This window comes from Cheilinus undulatus, linkage group 13, assembly GCF_018320785.1.
Source record: "Cheilinus undulatus linkage group 13, ASM1832078v1, whole genome shotgun sequence".
Lineage (NCBI taxonomy): Eukaryota > Metazoa > Chordata > Actinopteri > Labriformes > Labridae > Cheilinus > Cheilinus undulatus.
In genome coordinates, this window is record NC_054877.1 from 22,278,321 (window position 1) to 22,293,887 (window position 15,567).

At 42.9% G+C, this 15,567-nt stretch overlaps 1 protein-coding gene across 1 annotated transcript in view; it reads left to right on the plus strand.

The window, feature by feature from the left end:
• Positions 1–2,819: 2,819 nt before the first annotated feature.
• Positions 2,820–15,567, plus strand: part of phlpp1 (PH domain and leucine rich repeat protein phosphatase 1) — a 71,967-nt gene continuing 59,219 nt past the window's right edge. Inside the window, exon 1 of the mRNA XM_041803070.1 lies at positions 2,820–4,791. Within this exon, the coding sequence (XP_041659004.1) occupies positions 3,159–4,791 (1,633 nt within the window). The 5' untranslated portion in view covers positions 2,820–3,158. The remainder of the gene's footprint in view (positions 4,792–15,567) is intronic.

Here is a 15,567-nt window from a genome sequence, read left to right on the forward strand (position 1 = left end):
GTATATCTACCTTGTGACAGATGGTAGGTGATGGTAGGACGTCATAGGTAGACCCTAGCAGGAAGAAAGTAAGCAGTCTGCTAACAGGAAAAAAAACTTTTCCTCCATAAATCTATCTAACACAGCTAGCGTAGCTTATGTACAGTCGCTAGAAAAAAGTATGCGAACCCTTTGAGATTTCTTGGATTTCTGCATAAATTGGTCATCAAATGTGTTCTGATCTTCATCTAATTCACAACAATAGACAAACACAGTCTGCTTAAACTAATACTCCACAAAAAAATCACCACACTAACATCACTTCCTCATCCCAACTGTGAAATATGGTGGAGGGGCCATCATGGTTTGGGGCTGCTTTGCTGCCTCAGGGCCTGGACAGATTGCTGTCATTGATGGAAAAATGAATTCCCAATTTTATCAAGACATTTTACAGGAAAACTTAAGACCATCTGTCCGCCAACTGAAGCTCAACAGAGGATGGGTGATGCAACAGGACAACGACCCAAAGCATAGAAGTAAATCAAAAACAGAATGGCTTCAACAGAAGAAAATACGCCTTCTGGAGAGGCCCAGTCAGAGTCCTGACCTCAACTCAATTGAGATGCTGTGGCATGACCTCAAGAGAGCAATGCACACCAGACATCCGAATAATATTGCTGAACTGAAACAGTTTTGTAAAGAGGAATGGTCCAAAATTCCACCTGACCATTGTGCAGGTCTGATCTGCAACTACAGGAAACATTTGGTTGAGGTTATTGCTGCCAACAGAGGGTCAACCAGTCATTAGCCTAGGGGTTCACATACTTTTTCCACCCTGCACTGTGAATGTTTACATGTTTTGTTCAATAAAACATGAAAACATATCAGTTGTGTGCAGTATTAGTTTAAGCAGACTGTGTTTGTCTATTGTTGTGAATTAGATGAAGATCGGAACACATTTGATGACCAATTTATGCAGAAATCTAAGAAATCTCAAAGGGTTCACATACTTTTTCTAGCGACTGTAGCTCCATTAGCTGCATGAGCTACATAGCTGTCAGAGATGCTGAGTTAATGTAGCTAAAGCTAAGTTTACAAATCAGCTATGCAAATTACGTATCTATATTATCTGCTTAGCTAAGTTAGCTTTAGCTATGTTTGCTGAGGCTCACTGCGCTAAAGAAAACTTAGCTAATGGAGCTACATAGCTAAAGCTAAGATCACAAAGCAGCTAGGTAAGCTACATATGCATGTCATCTCAAGCTGAGTTAGCTAAATTGACTTATGTAGCAACATTAATTATAGCTAGTGTAGCTATGTTAGCTTTAGCTATAACTGATAAAGCTACCATTCAAATAACTACTTTTAAAACAAGTCTTCATTTATTCCCTGATTAGACACTTTTCTCTATTTATTTAGTCTTAGTCTGTAATGTTTCTCATGTGGATATTTCCTGAATGTAACTGCCAGACTTTGTTTATGTCGAACTACGTTGAATTAAAAAATGAATTAAAAATGCAAAACTGGAAATACACTAGTCCATAAAATTACAGGAGTTCCTTTCTGAGATATAGTTGTCATTAATATTCATATTTTTAATCTATAGATGTACAGTATAACTAGCATTTTTCATTGTTTCTTCAAAGTAAAGATTGATAAAAAACATGTGATCTGTTATTCAAATTGTCCCAAATATTGGTCCTCCTTGAAATTCAAATTTGGTTAAAATTTATACAAGAATTTGCACTGACACAGTTTTTAAAATGAAAATGATTTAGCCCAGTTGTTATTTGGAACAAAAAGACTCAATTATGGAGTTAAGCCTGTAATTTTTTCATCGGAAATATAGCCTATATCAAACTATGGTAGCCCAAATCTAAAGCTCAATTAATTTAGCCTACGTAGGTCTACTTTCTACAACTGCTGCTTATTCTAACATTTAATTACAGCTACCCTAACACAGGCTTGGGGTCAGACGGCAAAACTTCAGATACAAAATAACATAAAAGTTGTGCAACTTTTAACTTTAAATTGCTGTCACAACTGTCGGTGCACCTTCGTTTACATACACCAGCACACAGACTGTGCATGTATAAGTCTGACACAAACTGGGTTATAATATTGGAAACAAAGCAGACCTGTAATAGAAGAAGGGTAAAAGCCTTCTTTGTGTCTGTAACAACAAAGGGTTTAAGCTGAGGCTACATGTTTTGCCCACTAGATGGCGAGAAATACTACAAAATAATGGCACACAGACTGAGCGGGGCTTTTCGGCCTTGTGAAATGGCGTCCTGATGAGATGGAGCTGAAGTTATTTGCCTAGTCACCACTAGTCTTTAATAAACAGACCAAGAGAGATGATTGAAATTATTTGAGCAGCAAGTCGGAAGAAGTGTATCAGAGGCAAATATACACGGTGTATGAGACTTGTTGATAGGGCTTTTGTTGATAACAGATCATGTTGTCATTTATGTTCAATAGTTGATCATTAAACCGTCGTGACTGCGTACGCGGAGAGATACAGTACATTTCTATAAAATAAACAAGCAGTTAAGAGGAACGCACTTCAACAGATAAGAGGACGTTCGTCGTTAGCGGCACGCCAAACGTTTTATACGAGCTATGTTTACGCCTCTCATCTGTTCACCGCCTCACTTGACTGAACCGGAAAGAGAGGTTCTTGGGAAATGTAGTAATAACATAATATCTTCCAAACAGCGCGTTCAGTAGGAGGCCAGTTGGCGAATACACTACCCACACCGCCCCGCGTTGTTGTTAGCGACCCCATCTTGTGTCTTCCTCATGAATATATATCAGTCAGTATTTGCGTAGGAGGTCGGCCGACGTTCATTTCATATTCCAGCACTGTATTTTGCTCTAAATGGGACGCACAGTCACGTCTCCGCCCTGATATGTCCCCGCGCGCCCAGCCTCTTCCCAGTGAACTGAATCGGTAAAATGTTTTTTCTTTTTTTTTTACTGGAGCAGCGGAGGAGACTCCAACGGTGAAAGGAAGGCAAGAAGTGAATGACTACTAGTGGAATAAGTCGGCAACACCGCCCAGCTGGCGGACATTTACCACGGTGGGCACGTATTAAGGCTTTTAAATGTAGAGGCTGTAGGTGTAACGAAGTGCGCACCGTTATTTATTTAGAGTGGGGGACTTTTCATTGGCAGAGATGGAAAGTGTGCAGCCTGCCGCTGATGATGGCGCGTCTGATGGAGGCGCGAGCAAGTTAATGAAGAAGCCCAACGGACTGTCTGTCGCCCGGGGGACTCCAGCGGATGATGGCGGTGGACACTCGGCACCCTCCCGCGTAGAGGCAAAGAACGGGAATAGCCTTTCTCATTCCGCCTCTACAACGGGATCAAGTGCGTCAAACCGAACTGTGGCGTCTAATGGCCGGGGCTCGTCCAGTAACTCCAGCTCCCTCCTGTTGAGACGGAGGCGCTTAAAGAGGAACCTCTCCGCCGCAGCTGCAGCCACCGCCACCTCCGCTGTCACCGCCGCCTGCGGCGGCAAGATGAACTCGGCCCTGTCCTCTGCGTCTTTGCATACTCGGAGTCTGGATCGGAAGACTTTGCTCAAGCACCGACAGAACATGCAGCTGCAGCCCGCAGACCGCGAGTGGGTGAGAGCAGACCTCCACCGGGGCTCAGTGCATGTCCACGATAGACTGACGCCCTCATATCCAAGACCGGTTCTTTGCACTATGGACACCACAGCCGGCGAGGTGGCGCTCCATCTGAGCAAACTCTGCAGTAAGTCGAGCTCCGTTATGCGCATTTTTTGTAAAGATAACCCTAAGACTGACCAAAATGGCAACTGCAGTGTGAAGTATGAATACAACGAAAACCACTGCAAAGTGAACGAAGAGTCGAGTATAAAATGCAACCACCTGAATTCCCTAGAGTCCACAGAATTAAGGGGCCATCCGAGTGACAGGTTGAGGCTGCTGCTCATGGAGAATGCAGATGACAGGCTAAAGCAACAGGACGTTGATGGAAAACTTTTCAGCCCTGAATCAGAGTCACAAGACAACATAACGTGCTCACTGTCAGATTTGAACTCTAACTCTAACATGGATACCCCCAATGATGATGATTCAGAGCACAGAAACGGTATGGACAGCTATGGATTAAATTCTGGCTCTGATGTGGAGAGCAGTGCATTTGATGATCTGAGCTCTGGGGCCCGGCTCAGCGAGCACAGGGACTCCCTCAGCGATGACATGGTCCTGGGCACTGAGGCCTCCATCCTCAGTCCCTCCTTTGATAGTGCCACAGACGGCCACGATATGTATGGCAGCTCCTCGGACGAACTGGAGCTCGACTGCCCTACGTCAAGTGCAAGCATGGACCCCATCTCACAACACCACAGCAATGGGATCAGTTCTGTCACTGCCAACTACCAACACTGCAACATAGAGCATATAAATAATATGACGAACAACATGGGACCAGATAGCAGACTCAACCCTCACAATCTGGGCAGCCTGCCACCCAGCAGTAGTGCCGGCTCATTGTCAAGAGCCTGTTCTACAGGTAATACACCTGACATCCAAGACCCGGACTGTGGCCAGAATGCTGTAAAATCAGGGCTGACAGTGGATCACAATGGAGATTCATGTGATTCCAGCCCCACACTGTATGTTCAGCTGCATGGTGAAGCTGTCAGGAGGCTTAGCCCAGATGAGAGGCCTCTGCAGATCCAGAATGACTTTCTATTTAAGCTTGGATTTAAGGACCCGTGGAGAGTTCAAGAGGAAGGGCTCAACACAGAAATTGGTTCCTTGCTACGTTTTTATGCAGGTAAGTGATGCATTCAGAGATGATCATATTCAGGTCTCTGCTTCCTCTTGGACTTGTTGGGGCCTTGACTGCACATCCTCTGTGTTAGTGATTGTTACAGGTTGTTCACCTGTATCACAGAAAGAGACAGGTGCATTCATGCAGATCTGTGACATTGTACTATTAGAGCAAAGCAACAGTTTATTTCCTGTTTTGCTGAGACAGTGTAATTTTCACAGGTGGGTAGTTTCTGCATTCACACACCGTTCAGCTTAGGATGCAAAAATATAGCAGCATGAGCCCAGAGTATGTTTTCAATTGACTGAAAGATGGAGCCTGAGTGTTATTGAAGTTATAGTGGTATATGTGAATGCTGTCATGCAAGTTGAGTGCAAAGGATAACTGTTGATAATAAGGACAGCCATTTAGCTTTTTTTCTTAGCCTATCTCTGCTTCCCCAGTGATGGTGTAGCACACTCATGTTTAACTGTGTAATGGTATGACTTTGTATGGAGTGAGGTCATGACCTAGTGGTTTCTTCTTTGCCAGATCTACCTGGCCTAAGGGACTTCCTTTAATTTCCAGCTACTTCCATCCTAGGCTGACTTTGTTGGACCGTAGCAGCACACTGTGCTCCCATGGACACGCATGACATTGCCACAAAGCCATCACCACAACTTATGGTGCACAGACATGGGGCCCTTTTCCGGCTTTTACCCCATTATCATCCTAATGAAAAGGCTGAATGCCTTTGTGGTTGGATGGAGAGTAGGGGTGGGAGCAGTATGGCTGGGAGGACCATAAACCCTCTCTGTGGACCCACTGAATTCTGGTCATTGAGATGCTGCACAGAGCCTGTCCTATTGGCATCCAGCACGGCCACTGTCACACTAACTGCCTGCCAAGTTGGGTTAACGTGCTCCTCCAAAGAGCAGGAAGCCCCTTTCTTCACCATACTGCCTCCACCACTGCTGCTATTGCTGTCGCTGCTCAGGGAAATGAATTGAGGAGAGAAGGGGGGGGTCAGTGAAACTGAGTGTCTGCTGAGGACAGTTGAGGAGAAACTGTTTGTTGGGTTTGAGCAAGACAAGAGAGGCACTAATACTCTCCAGCTTCCTGTCCTGAGAGGCTGTTGAACTGGAGGTCACTCAATACCAAGCTGAAAATGGCCACATGTGCACCGGCTCACGTTTACAGTCACATGCGCTCCATGACCTGTTGTGCTCTTGAATCCTGGCTTGCTTGAGGTAGAATGATTTCATTCAGATAGCATCATTTGGCAGGCTGTATGAGCATGCACACTGGGGCTCATGTGGATGGATGTGCTTGTAGGGGGAAAAAAAGACTCCAGAGCGAGGCTGTGCAGTCAGCTGAGCTCGACCAACAGCCGCTAAAGGCCGCTGAAGTTACCCTGAAGCCTCTCGGAGGGCAACGCCTCCCTCCACATCCCATGTGAGACAGCTTAACTGTGGTCACCTGAGCACTCTCTCCACCCCTCTCCCTCCCTCCCTTCACACAGCCAATAACACCACTCAGCACCCGGGCTTAATTTTCATTCAGCCCCACAGAGAAAGGCCCTGAAGAGCACTTTCATACAAACACAGATGCATTCACTGTTAAGACAAAGCAGCACTCATACTCTTGTGACATGTCTGGCCTGCTCTTCCGCCGTTTCCTTACAGGATGGAAGCATGTGTGGAATGTACGCCGGCTCGTCTAGAATGTCAGGCACGTCTGCTGAGGAGGAAGCAGAGCGAGGAGGGGGTGGCAGGGTAAGGGGAGGGGGGACACCATGCTGACACATGTTGAGCTGTCTTTGAATGGTTGTCCTGAACAGATAGTTGAGATAGGGAACTGTCTCAGCTGACTTGCTGGCTGACTCTCAGGCGCAGCTGCTACAACTGTAGACCTCAGTCACATTAAAGGCCTTTTTGTCTGCATGTCAGTGCATGCAGTGCTGCCTTCAATACAGTGTTAATTTTGTTGACTAAAACTATGACTTTAAAAGGGTCAACGACTTCTTTTTTTTCCCATGATGAAGACAAGACTAAGATAGGTTGTTGATTATCAAAGCTCTGATGAAAAGTTAGTTCAGGTTTTGTCAAAGAGAGAAAACCAGGAAACATGTTGTGCTGGACTGTTGGACAGTCAAAATTTATGACATTTATCCTCTGTGCATATAATGTGATCATCAGTTTATTTGATTTAAGTAATGATAGTGCATTAATGTGTTACAGTGCCACTTAGCAGAGGCTTTTCTCCAAATGATGCAGATTTTAGAGGAGGCACAACAAGGGAGAGAAAATGGGGGAAGATATGCACCAGTGTCAGAACTGGGAATCAATCTCTGACCAGTGCATCGAGTACTCTAGCCTCTGTATACAGGCACCTGCTCTACCATCAGAGCTAAACTGGCCTTTTATATTCATATCAATTTTACAATTTGGCAAATTAAATTAGGTCCAGGAAAATAAATGTCTTGACTGAAGTAAAGACTAAAATCTAAGGACTTTTTAGTGACTGAAATGTTTTTGAGATTTTGTCAACTGAAGCTATCCATCCATTCATTTGCTACACCGTTTATCATGTTCGGGGTCACGGGGGATTGGTGTCTACCCCAGCTGTCTTAGGGCGTAAGGAAGGGTAAACCCTAGACAGGGTCCAGGGACAGTCAATCACAGGGCTGGCATAAAAAGATGGACAACCAGGCACTCAAAACTATGGCTCATTTAAAGTCACCAACAATTAACCTAATAAGCATGTCTTTGATGGAGGGAGGAAGCTGGAGAACCAGCATGCAATGGGAAAACATGCAAACTTTGCGCAGAAAGGCCCTGACTGGGAAGTGAACCAGAAGCCTACAGGCACATAAAACACATCCTAACACTCCCCAAGGGCATGGCGAGGAACTCCATCCACACATACCCCAAGATTTGAGATTGCAGTAGACAGAGTTGACTTTTACAGAGTGATACTATGTGCTACTGTGTAGGCAACAGAGGTGGAAAAAGTACAAGAGTGTTGTCCTCAAGTAAAAGTACAATTACTCTGGTTAAAACTTATGTAGAAGTAAAAGTACTGATTTCAAAACTACCCCAAAACTACTTATTTACACTAATTTGAGTAAATGTCATTAGTTTCTTGCCACCCCTGGTTAATGCTGCTTTAATACACATTTCAGTATCGGAACTTATTCATTTGAATGCTGGATCTAGAGCATAAGGGTAAGCAGCCTCTAAACTGCGCTGTGTCTTTAATATGAGCGACAGATGAGGTATTCAGCACTCAGCATGATTATGGAAGCAGGAGGATGATGGGAAGAGGCAGCTAATTCGAGGAGTTGCCATGGTGCATCTCAGCAGATCTTTCTGGACAATGCAGAGGCCAGTTTTGACTTTGAAGGGTTCAGGTCATGCTTTGAGTGCACAGACTCTGCAGAGGCCAGATGAGAGAACTCACTTTGGCCCCGCTAGACACACAAACTCACGCACATACACATGTACAGAAGGCTGCCTAGATCAAAGGGCCGCTGTCCTCTTTGGCAAGCTGACGAGTGATCCTTTCAGAGCTGCCCACACAGGAGCCTCTTGTAGTGCAGAGGCAGCTTTATTAGAGTTTGAGTAGAAGGGAGAAGTGTAAAAAAAACATGCACAGACTCATATAATCAATACATGCACATTCTGTTGCCGAGAGGCCCAAAATGCCTAAGCTTTAAATAAAAGCACTCCTACTCAAGAGAGAGTTGGGTTTAACAGATTTTTCTAACTTTACACTGGAGTCAGGATTTAATTGTCCAGTCAGGTGAATGAACAGAGTTCAGGTCAGTGTCTGAGGACAGGGGATCTTCAGCCTTGCATCTATTGAAGCTGCCCCCTGCTAGGGTTGCTCTTTTTCTGCTCAAGCAGGTTAGATTGTGTGTTTGTCTGTTTTGCAAGAAAAGGAAATGGCATACTAACACACACTGGCACAGGGTTTCCCTAGAGGCCAGAACCCAGAGTTCTTAACCAAACCAAAGCAGCACACTAAATAATTTAGGTTCATTAGCCTACTCAGCCTCACAAACACTCGCTTCCATGCACTTCAGCACTGCATTTAGTGCGCTTGCCCTATTAAAGTTGAAATGTTTGCTTTTTAAAGCAGGGTTTTGTAAATCCAGAGTGGTGTTAAGATTCAGCCTGCTTTTAAAATTAACGACCACAGGCGTATACTGACCCAGACTCTGTCAAGGTATTAATTCCTTTCAGGCCCATGCAGATTTATAACTCAAGCTTCTGAAAGAAAGTCCAAAACAGACCCAACAAGCTGGACTCAATTTTCAGGTGATGTCTGTGTTCCTTTTAGTATCTGCCAGCAAGGTGAACTTGGCAGGAAGGGTTGTTAGTGCAGAACCAAAACAGAAGTATCTAATGAATGGCTCTGCTCTCACAAAACAAAGCGGCAACTTTCTGTACTTTGTTAGCCCTGTATTAAAACTCCTGTGTTGAGTTTTTAGCTTGTAATGAAAAAGACTAATATTAAAGGTATAGTGTGTTAATTTGGTAATATTAGCGAAATCTAACAGTAAGGTTCTAGATTGAGATGCCCACTTCTGGTGGTAATTGTGAAAACCATTGGAATAAAAAAGGCATATCTGTTGGTTCCCTTCTGTGGTACTGTCTGTAGAAACATGCAAAATGCAAAAATCCTAGATGACAGAGTCTGTGGAGGAGACCCCTCCTATGTATTAAAAAGGCTTATTCTAGGCTAATGAAAATTAAACAATATTATAAATTCGGGTTAACAAACACTGAGTTAAACAGGCCTACTAAATACTATGTTTAATTTTTACCAGCTTTGTTTCACTAAATGCTACTGGGCTAAATATTACACACTGCTCCTTTAGTGCTGGTGTTGTTAAATGACAAAAAATAGCTGATTTAGACCATTAGAAACAATTTGATTGTTTATTCATAGTAACATGCCCATCACCTTTGCTGCAGGTTGGGGTCAGATCCTGCAAACACTCTTCTTTCCAACTAAAGTGTCAGTATGAGATAAATATTAGACATCTAGAGAATGAAATATGAAACTTTTTCAGAAAATACTACTTGTCAGCAAATAACAGCCAAGTTTCACTTTGTCTACATAAGCTGCACTAAGCAACATGTTACCCAAACATAACCCCAGGAGTTTTAGTGGAATAGTTTCACAATCATTGACATAAATTGTAGGAATAATTTATCTGTTTCTTAAAATAACATAGTTAAGTGCAACTTTTCATCACATTTTAAAATCTGTATCTTTTCCCAAAATAGCCTATACCTCATAATGTTTTGGATTTATCCAAATATTGAAGAACAAAATACAAATATCATTACAGCCTAGCTATCAGGCTGAAATGTTTTCATCACCTGGCTTACAACAGCATCCCTGAAATCACAAATGATTAAAAATAGGGATGAGTATCAAAATCTGGTACCAACATAGTACTGTTACTAAGGGTGTTCCCAGGCGTCTATTTCCTTGTTCAGACTAACAAATGTTAGTCCTTAAAATACACTTTAAAGTTTCAGTTGATATATGCTGATAATCACAGCCAAAAAATCGGATGTGAATATTGGCAGAAATTTTGACATCTGCCAATACTTATACGCCTTTTTAGCTAACATCTGCCAATACTGATATCAGGCTGATAATATTGTGCATCCCTAGTGTTCATTAAAAATGATAGGTAATAAGTTCAACCAACTAGTAAATCTTGCAGTGGCTAATTTGATACACAAATATAACCATTTAACCATGCACATCCCTACACGCGCTTACATGTTCTATTAGCATCTTATTTCTTGATCATTTAAAATAGTGGGACAGCCACTGACTTTTATCACATTTTTCTCTCAAAAGAAACAATTCAGGCACCGCTTAGGCACTGGCATCTTTATAAAAGTGTTGATTTAGCACCGGTATCTGAAAAAAATTACTAAAAAAAGGAGTACACACCCCATTTATTAATTTACATCTTAATTTTATTGCTTGCAGTTGTTACTGTCATAGTTGTATTCAAATTTAAGTCAATATCAAAAACAATGGATTAAAGCAGTCGCCTCTTGACACAGGCTGGAGTAATGAAGGAGACTACTCTTTGGTATGATGTCTGTATTCCATGCAGACCTAAGATGTTAACATTTTAAGCAGACAGTGATAGTTCAATTACTCTAAAAGCTTAGAGGAATCTCTATGCAGAACTGTATCCCTCCGCTCTAACCTCAGGCCGTCTCTGAGGAGGCAGCGGCTGCTGACGTGATGACTTAAAGGACTCTGCAGGGTTTAAAGGCTTAATGAAGCTCCCAGCTTTCTCCAGCAGGCCGTGGCAGCTATTAAGCAGAGAACCACTCACTCTTGTCCTGTCTGTGCCACGTCGCTCTCTCTCCATGTACAGTAAGCACGCCAGATTGCTCCCAAACTCAACGCTCCCATCTCTATGAAAACATTTTCAAAGGCAGAAGGAGAACAGTCTGCGCTGATTTTGTCATTGTTTTGTTTTTGGTTTTGAGGATGGCTCACTGGTTATCCTGGTAAGAATACGAGCATCCCTTGCTGTGGGTTAGTTTGAATGAATTTTGCTATTCAAATGTCGCCGGGGATTTATGAATTGCAATATTTAAGTGTCGGTTGCAGTTAAACCTATAAAACTTGGATTAGTTTACCGCCATCATTGCATCTCCATGCACGCTGACACTCCTGGGAGGACTTTGCAGAAGTGAGGCACTAGGCTGCTTCATCCTTTCTCACATCCGTGTCCCGGCCTGACAGCTAATGGTCTTTCTAAATGGCCTATTGCTGAGTCATTATGTAATTGTGTAATCAGATTTCACACGTTCCAGAGCTCAAATCCAATATGCATGTGTCTGTGAGGTTTTTATGCATTCCCTGGTGTGTATGTGTGCACTGTGAAGATAAAAGCGAGCAATCAAAGAATAGATTCATGTATTTCATGGCTCTTCACGTGCGAGCCACACGTGAACAAGTGGTCTTAAATGAAATGTGGCCGAACAGCATCAACGTGGAGCTGGATATTAGTATCTCAGAGGAGGATTCACACGTGTGTGTCTACTGACGATGCAGACGTGGAGAGGAGAGGATGGTGGTGTCAGCTTGTAGCAGTTAAAGCTGGGGGAACTGTTTTCTGTCTAATATAGATTGTCTTCTTGGCTGACATCCTCTCCTCTCCTCTCCTCTCGCGCCCAATCTTCCTCCCTCTCTCAATTTCTCTCATGATCGATCCCCCTCCCTCTCTTCTCGCTATCTCTCCTTGCATCTCCTCCTCCCTCACACCATCTGACAGTTTCCATTTATCTTTCCATATCTCTTTATCTCTCCCTAGCCTATTGCTTTTTCCTTCTAAAACAAATGGTCACCCTCCTAATTGTCTTTTAAAAATATTAATAAAAGGCATCTCTAGTTACTTTACTGCAGCTGAGACACACTTTAGTGATGCTCCTAGCTGATGATTTCCTATCCGATGATGCAGACTACAAAGGGATCCAAATGTAATGGTCAAGACAAACATTGCTATATTAATTAATAAAATATGGTGCCCTAAACAGATTTCCCTGCTGCTTTGTTACCCAGTGTGACTGCTTCATGGCTAAACTCGGCAAAGACTTAACAATGTGTAAAAACTCTCTTGAAAAAAGCGAAGTACACAGAAAACACCACGAACATGCTTATCCACTTGCAACACACCAAGCTGATCTTTTCATTTGGACAGCAGCTGATGTTAACATTAGTAACCGACTGACCAGTCGATCCACCTCCCAACCCTCACCCATGCTCATGAACTCTGGGTAATGACCAAAAGAATGAGATTGCAGATACAAGCAGCAGAAATGAGGTTTTTGGGGGGTTGGCTTGGCTCGGCCTTAGAGATAGGGTAAAGATTTTAAACATCTGAAGGGAACTAAGAATTAAGCCACTGCTTCTTTGCATCGAAAGGAACCAGATAAAGTAGTTCAGGCATCTGACCAGGATGCACCTCCCTTTAGAGGTCTTTCGGGCATGTCCGCCTGGGAGGAAACCTCGGGGAAGACCCAGAATGTACTGGAGAGATTATATGTCCTGTCTGATCTGGGAAAGCCTCAGTATCCTCCAGAAGGAGTTGGAAAATGTTATTAGGTAGAAGAATGTCTGGGTTGATTTGCTAGCTCTGTACCACTGTGACCTAGCCCTGGATAAATGGGAGAAGACGGACAGATGGATACATGCAGCCGTGAATGCAATGTTCAATGCTAAGCTCCCTTTCTAGTCCCAGAGTGATGTCGGCATAAGGAAATCCATAGCTAAGTTTACTTGCAAGGACCACCGCCCTGACAGTGCAGTCAGAAATGAAACGCTTGAGCGGAGTTATGAAATACAGAGCAGGAATCAGGAAATATATTACCGAAAAAGGAAGACAAGGTGTAGAATGCACTCCAGTCTGTTGAAAGAATTGCACTCAGGTGCAATGGATGAACTTCACCAACCATGGAGTCCTAAGTGGTTTACAGAAAATAAAATGTTTGAGGTTTCCTTTAAAACGGGCTGATAAGCAGTTATGAGCAGTTAAATGTGTCCAGATGGAAAGCTAGCAAGCTTAATCTGCTACAAAGTATCTTTTCTCTTTTGGAGACTAATGTAATTTTGTACATCAACACAAACTTAAGAAACTAAACCAAATTGTGTCACTGTGAACATGAAGTTTAAGATTAAAACAAGCATGAAATGTGCAATATGCATGAAAGTTTTCACACAAAATGTTAGGCACAAAAGCATTGAAATTTATATTTTCATGTGTCAGTTTTCGAAAGACTTTTTTGCAGTTTAAAAAGTTTTTATACTTAGCATACAGATTGATAAACGACAGCAGAACTGTATGGTTTGTATCGTATCTTAACATAAGGTACCCTGTGATTCCCAACCCCAGAATACTACAGAATATAGTTTTGTGTAGCCTCAGCTCCCTAAGAGAAAAAGAAACAAAGGGGTTACAGTAGGAAATGTCATTGCTTTCTGATAGGGAGCTAAATGTAGGTTGAGCAATGCCACGCTGATATGTCACTCCTGTCTGCCTGCAGGCACATTCCCAGAGAGGAAACAGGGAAAAAGGGGCAGGGAAGGTCAGTGATTCCCCGGCCTTTTGGGAGCAGCCAGGCCCTCACAGCTGTCTGTCAAACTGCTCCTGCTGACAGCCCCCCCCCCCAGAATACTCGAAGGGGTTGTAGATGGTGGTGCTCACGAGCAGGAAGTGATCCTCTTTCAGAGGGGTCATGAAGAAGGCTGGCTGTCCCTGAGCAGAGCAACAATCCCCTCCCTTCTTGGACCACAAGCATGAAGGAGGGTGGGGGGGGGCTGGGATTAGAGTCGGGCTAGTAGGGGCTCACTCTCTGCAGCTTTGATCAGCAGCAGCACAGCCTAATACCAGGCAACATCTGCAACTCTCAGCATTAAAGAGGCCCAAAAAATTCCGATTAGGGAACACACGGCCTGCTATAGTGTAAGGGACAGAACTGTGTCAATTTCTGGATGGGAGGTTTTTAAATACCAGCGCTCCAGTGGCGCTCAAACTGATTTGTTTTACAAAGCCCGAGTCTCTGGAGAAAGAATTTAGCATTGTGTTTAAGAATCCAAATTCTTAGCAATTCATTTTCTTTGTAAGGCATTTAGTAATTACAAGAGGATTGGTTTATTTAGGTTTTAGGGCAGCTGTTGGACATGTTGTTTTCACTGAAGCACCTTCCTGTGCTGAAAAAAACCAAGCGGTGCAATTGTTCTGCCAGTAGTATTGTGTAAAACCATTTCAGAGCGTCACCAAACTGTCCCTGGATCTTTGTTTGTGTCATCTGGTCAGAGCAAGATAAGGTGTGTTTGGGTGGAGCTGAGCTGGTTTCTATGGACTCTGCTCTAATAGAGAGGCCAAGTTGTTGATATGAGATGACCTAGTTTAAAGTTCATCTCCCGCAAAAAAATGCTGAAGCACATAGTGATACTTCCTTATTGGCAGGGGTGTGTTTTTTTTCTCAGAGAAGCTTCTAAAAGGAACATGACCTCAACAGCACTGATATGCAGGAGCACAGGGATATAGGGCACAAGTACCTGACTTTGATCTTGGTAGCATATCCACTGCATAGCTTTCTTCTAAATGAGGGATTATGGATTTTTGCCCAACAAAAGAGCTAGAAAGCTCTACAGACATGGATGAGTGTAGCAGAAATTGGGTATAACAGAGCAAAAGCATCATAAATGAATGATGGGTACCATTTCCCCAAAATATGATGGCTAAAACTGTCCCGCTGCTTCTTAGAAAAGTCATTTTTCTAGCTCATTTTCTCACATGCAACAATTGTCATGTCTTCTTTTAACATTTTCAATGTCAGAGTTTTTTGCCCTTTCCAGTATCGCAGAATGAACTGATGTTGTCAAATTGGTTGTCAACACTTCAAATGTATATTTAGTTAAATTTCACAATTTTATTCCTAGATAGCAGATACAAAAGTGGTGATCTGGGCAGATAACATTTTAACCAATTCTCCACACATTCCAATGCTTTTATTTTAATACTCTAATTTTGGCCAGAAGAGCAAATGTCATAAAACACCATATTAGGGCTGCATGCAGTTTAGCAGTATTAGCAAATATTACATAAAAATTTAGTGATGCACGCAATTTACATCACTTCTGATCTAGAGAAGTGGGTTCTTCTCTGGACGACCTGTAACTGAAATGTTTTTATGGTCAAATATTTAGTCTTCAGAGTGGGGTCTTACAATGTTTTTGGTAAAG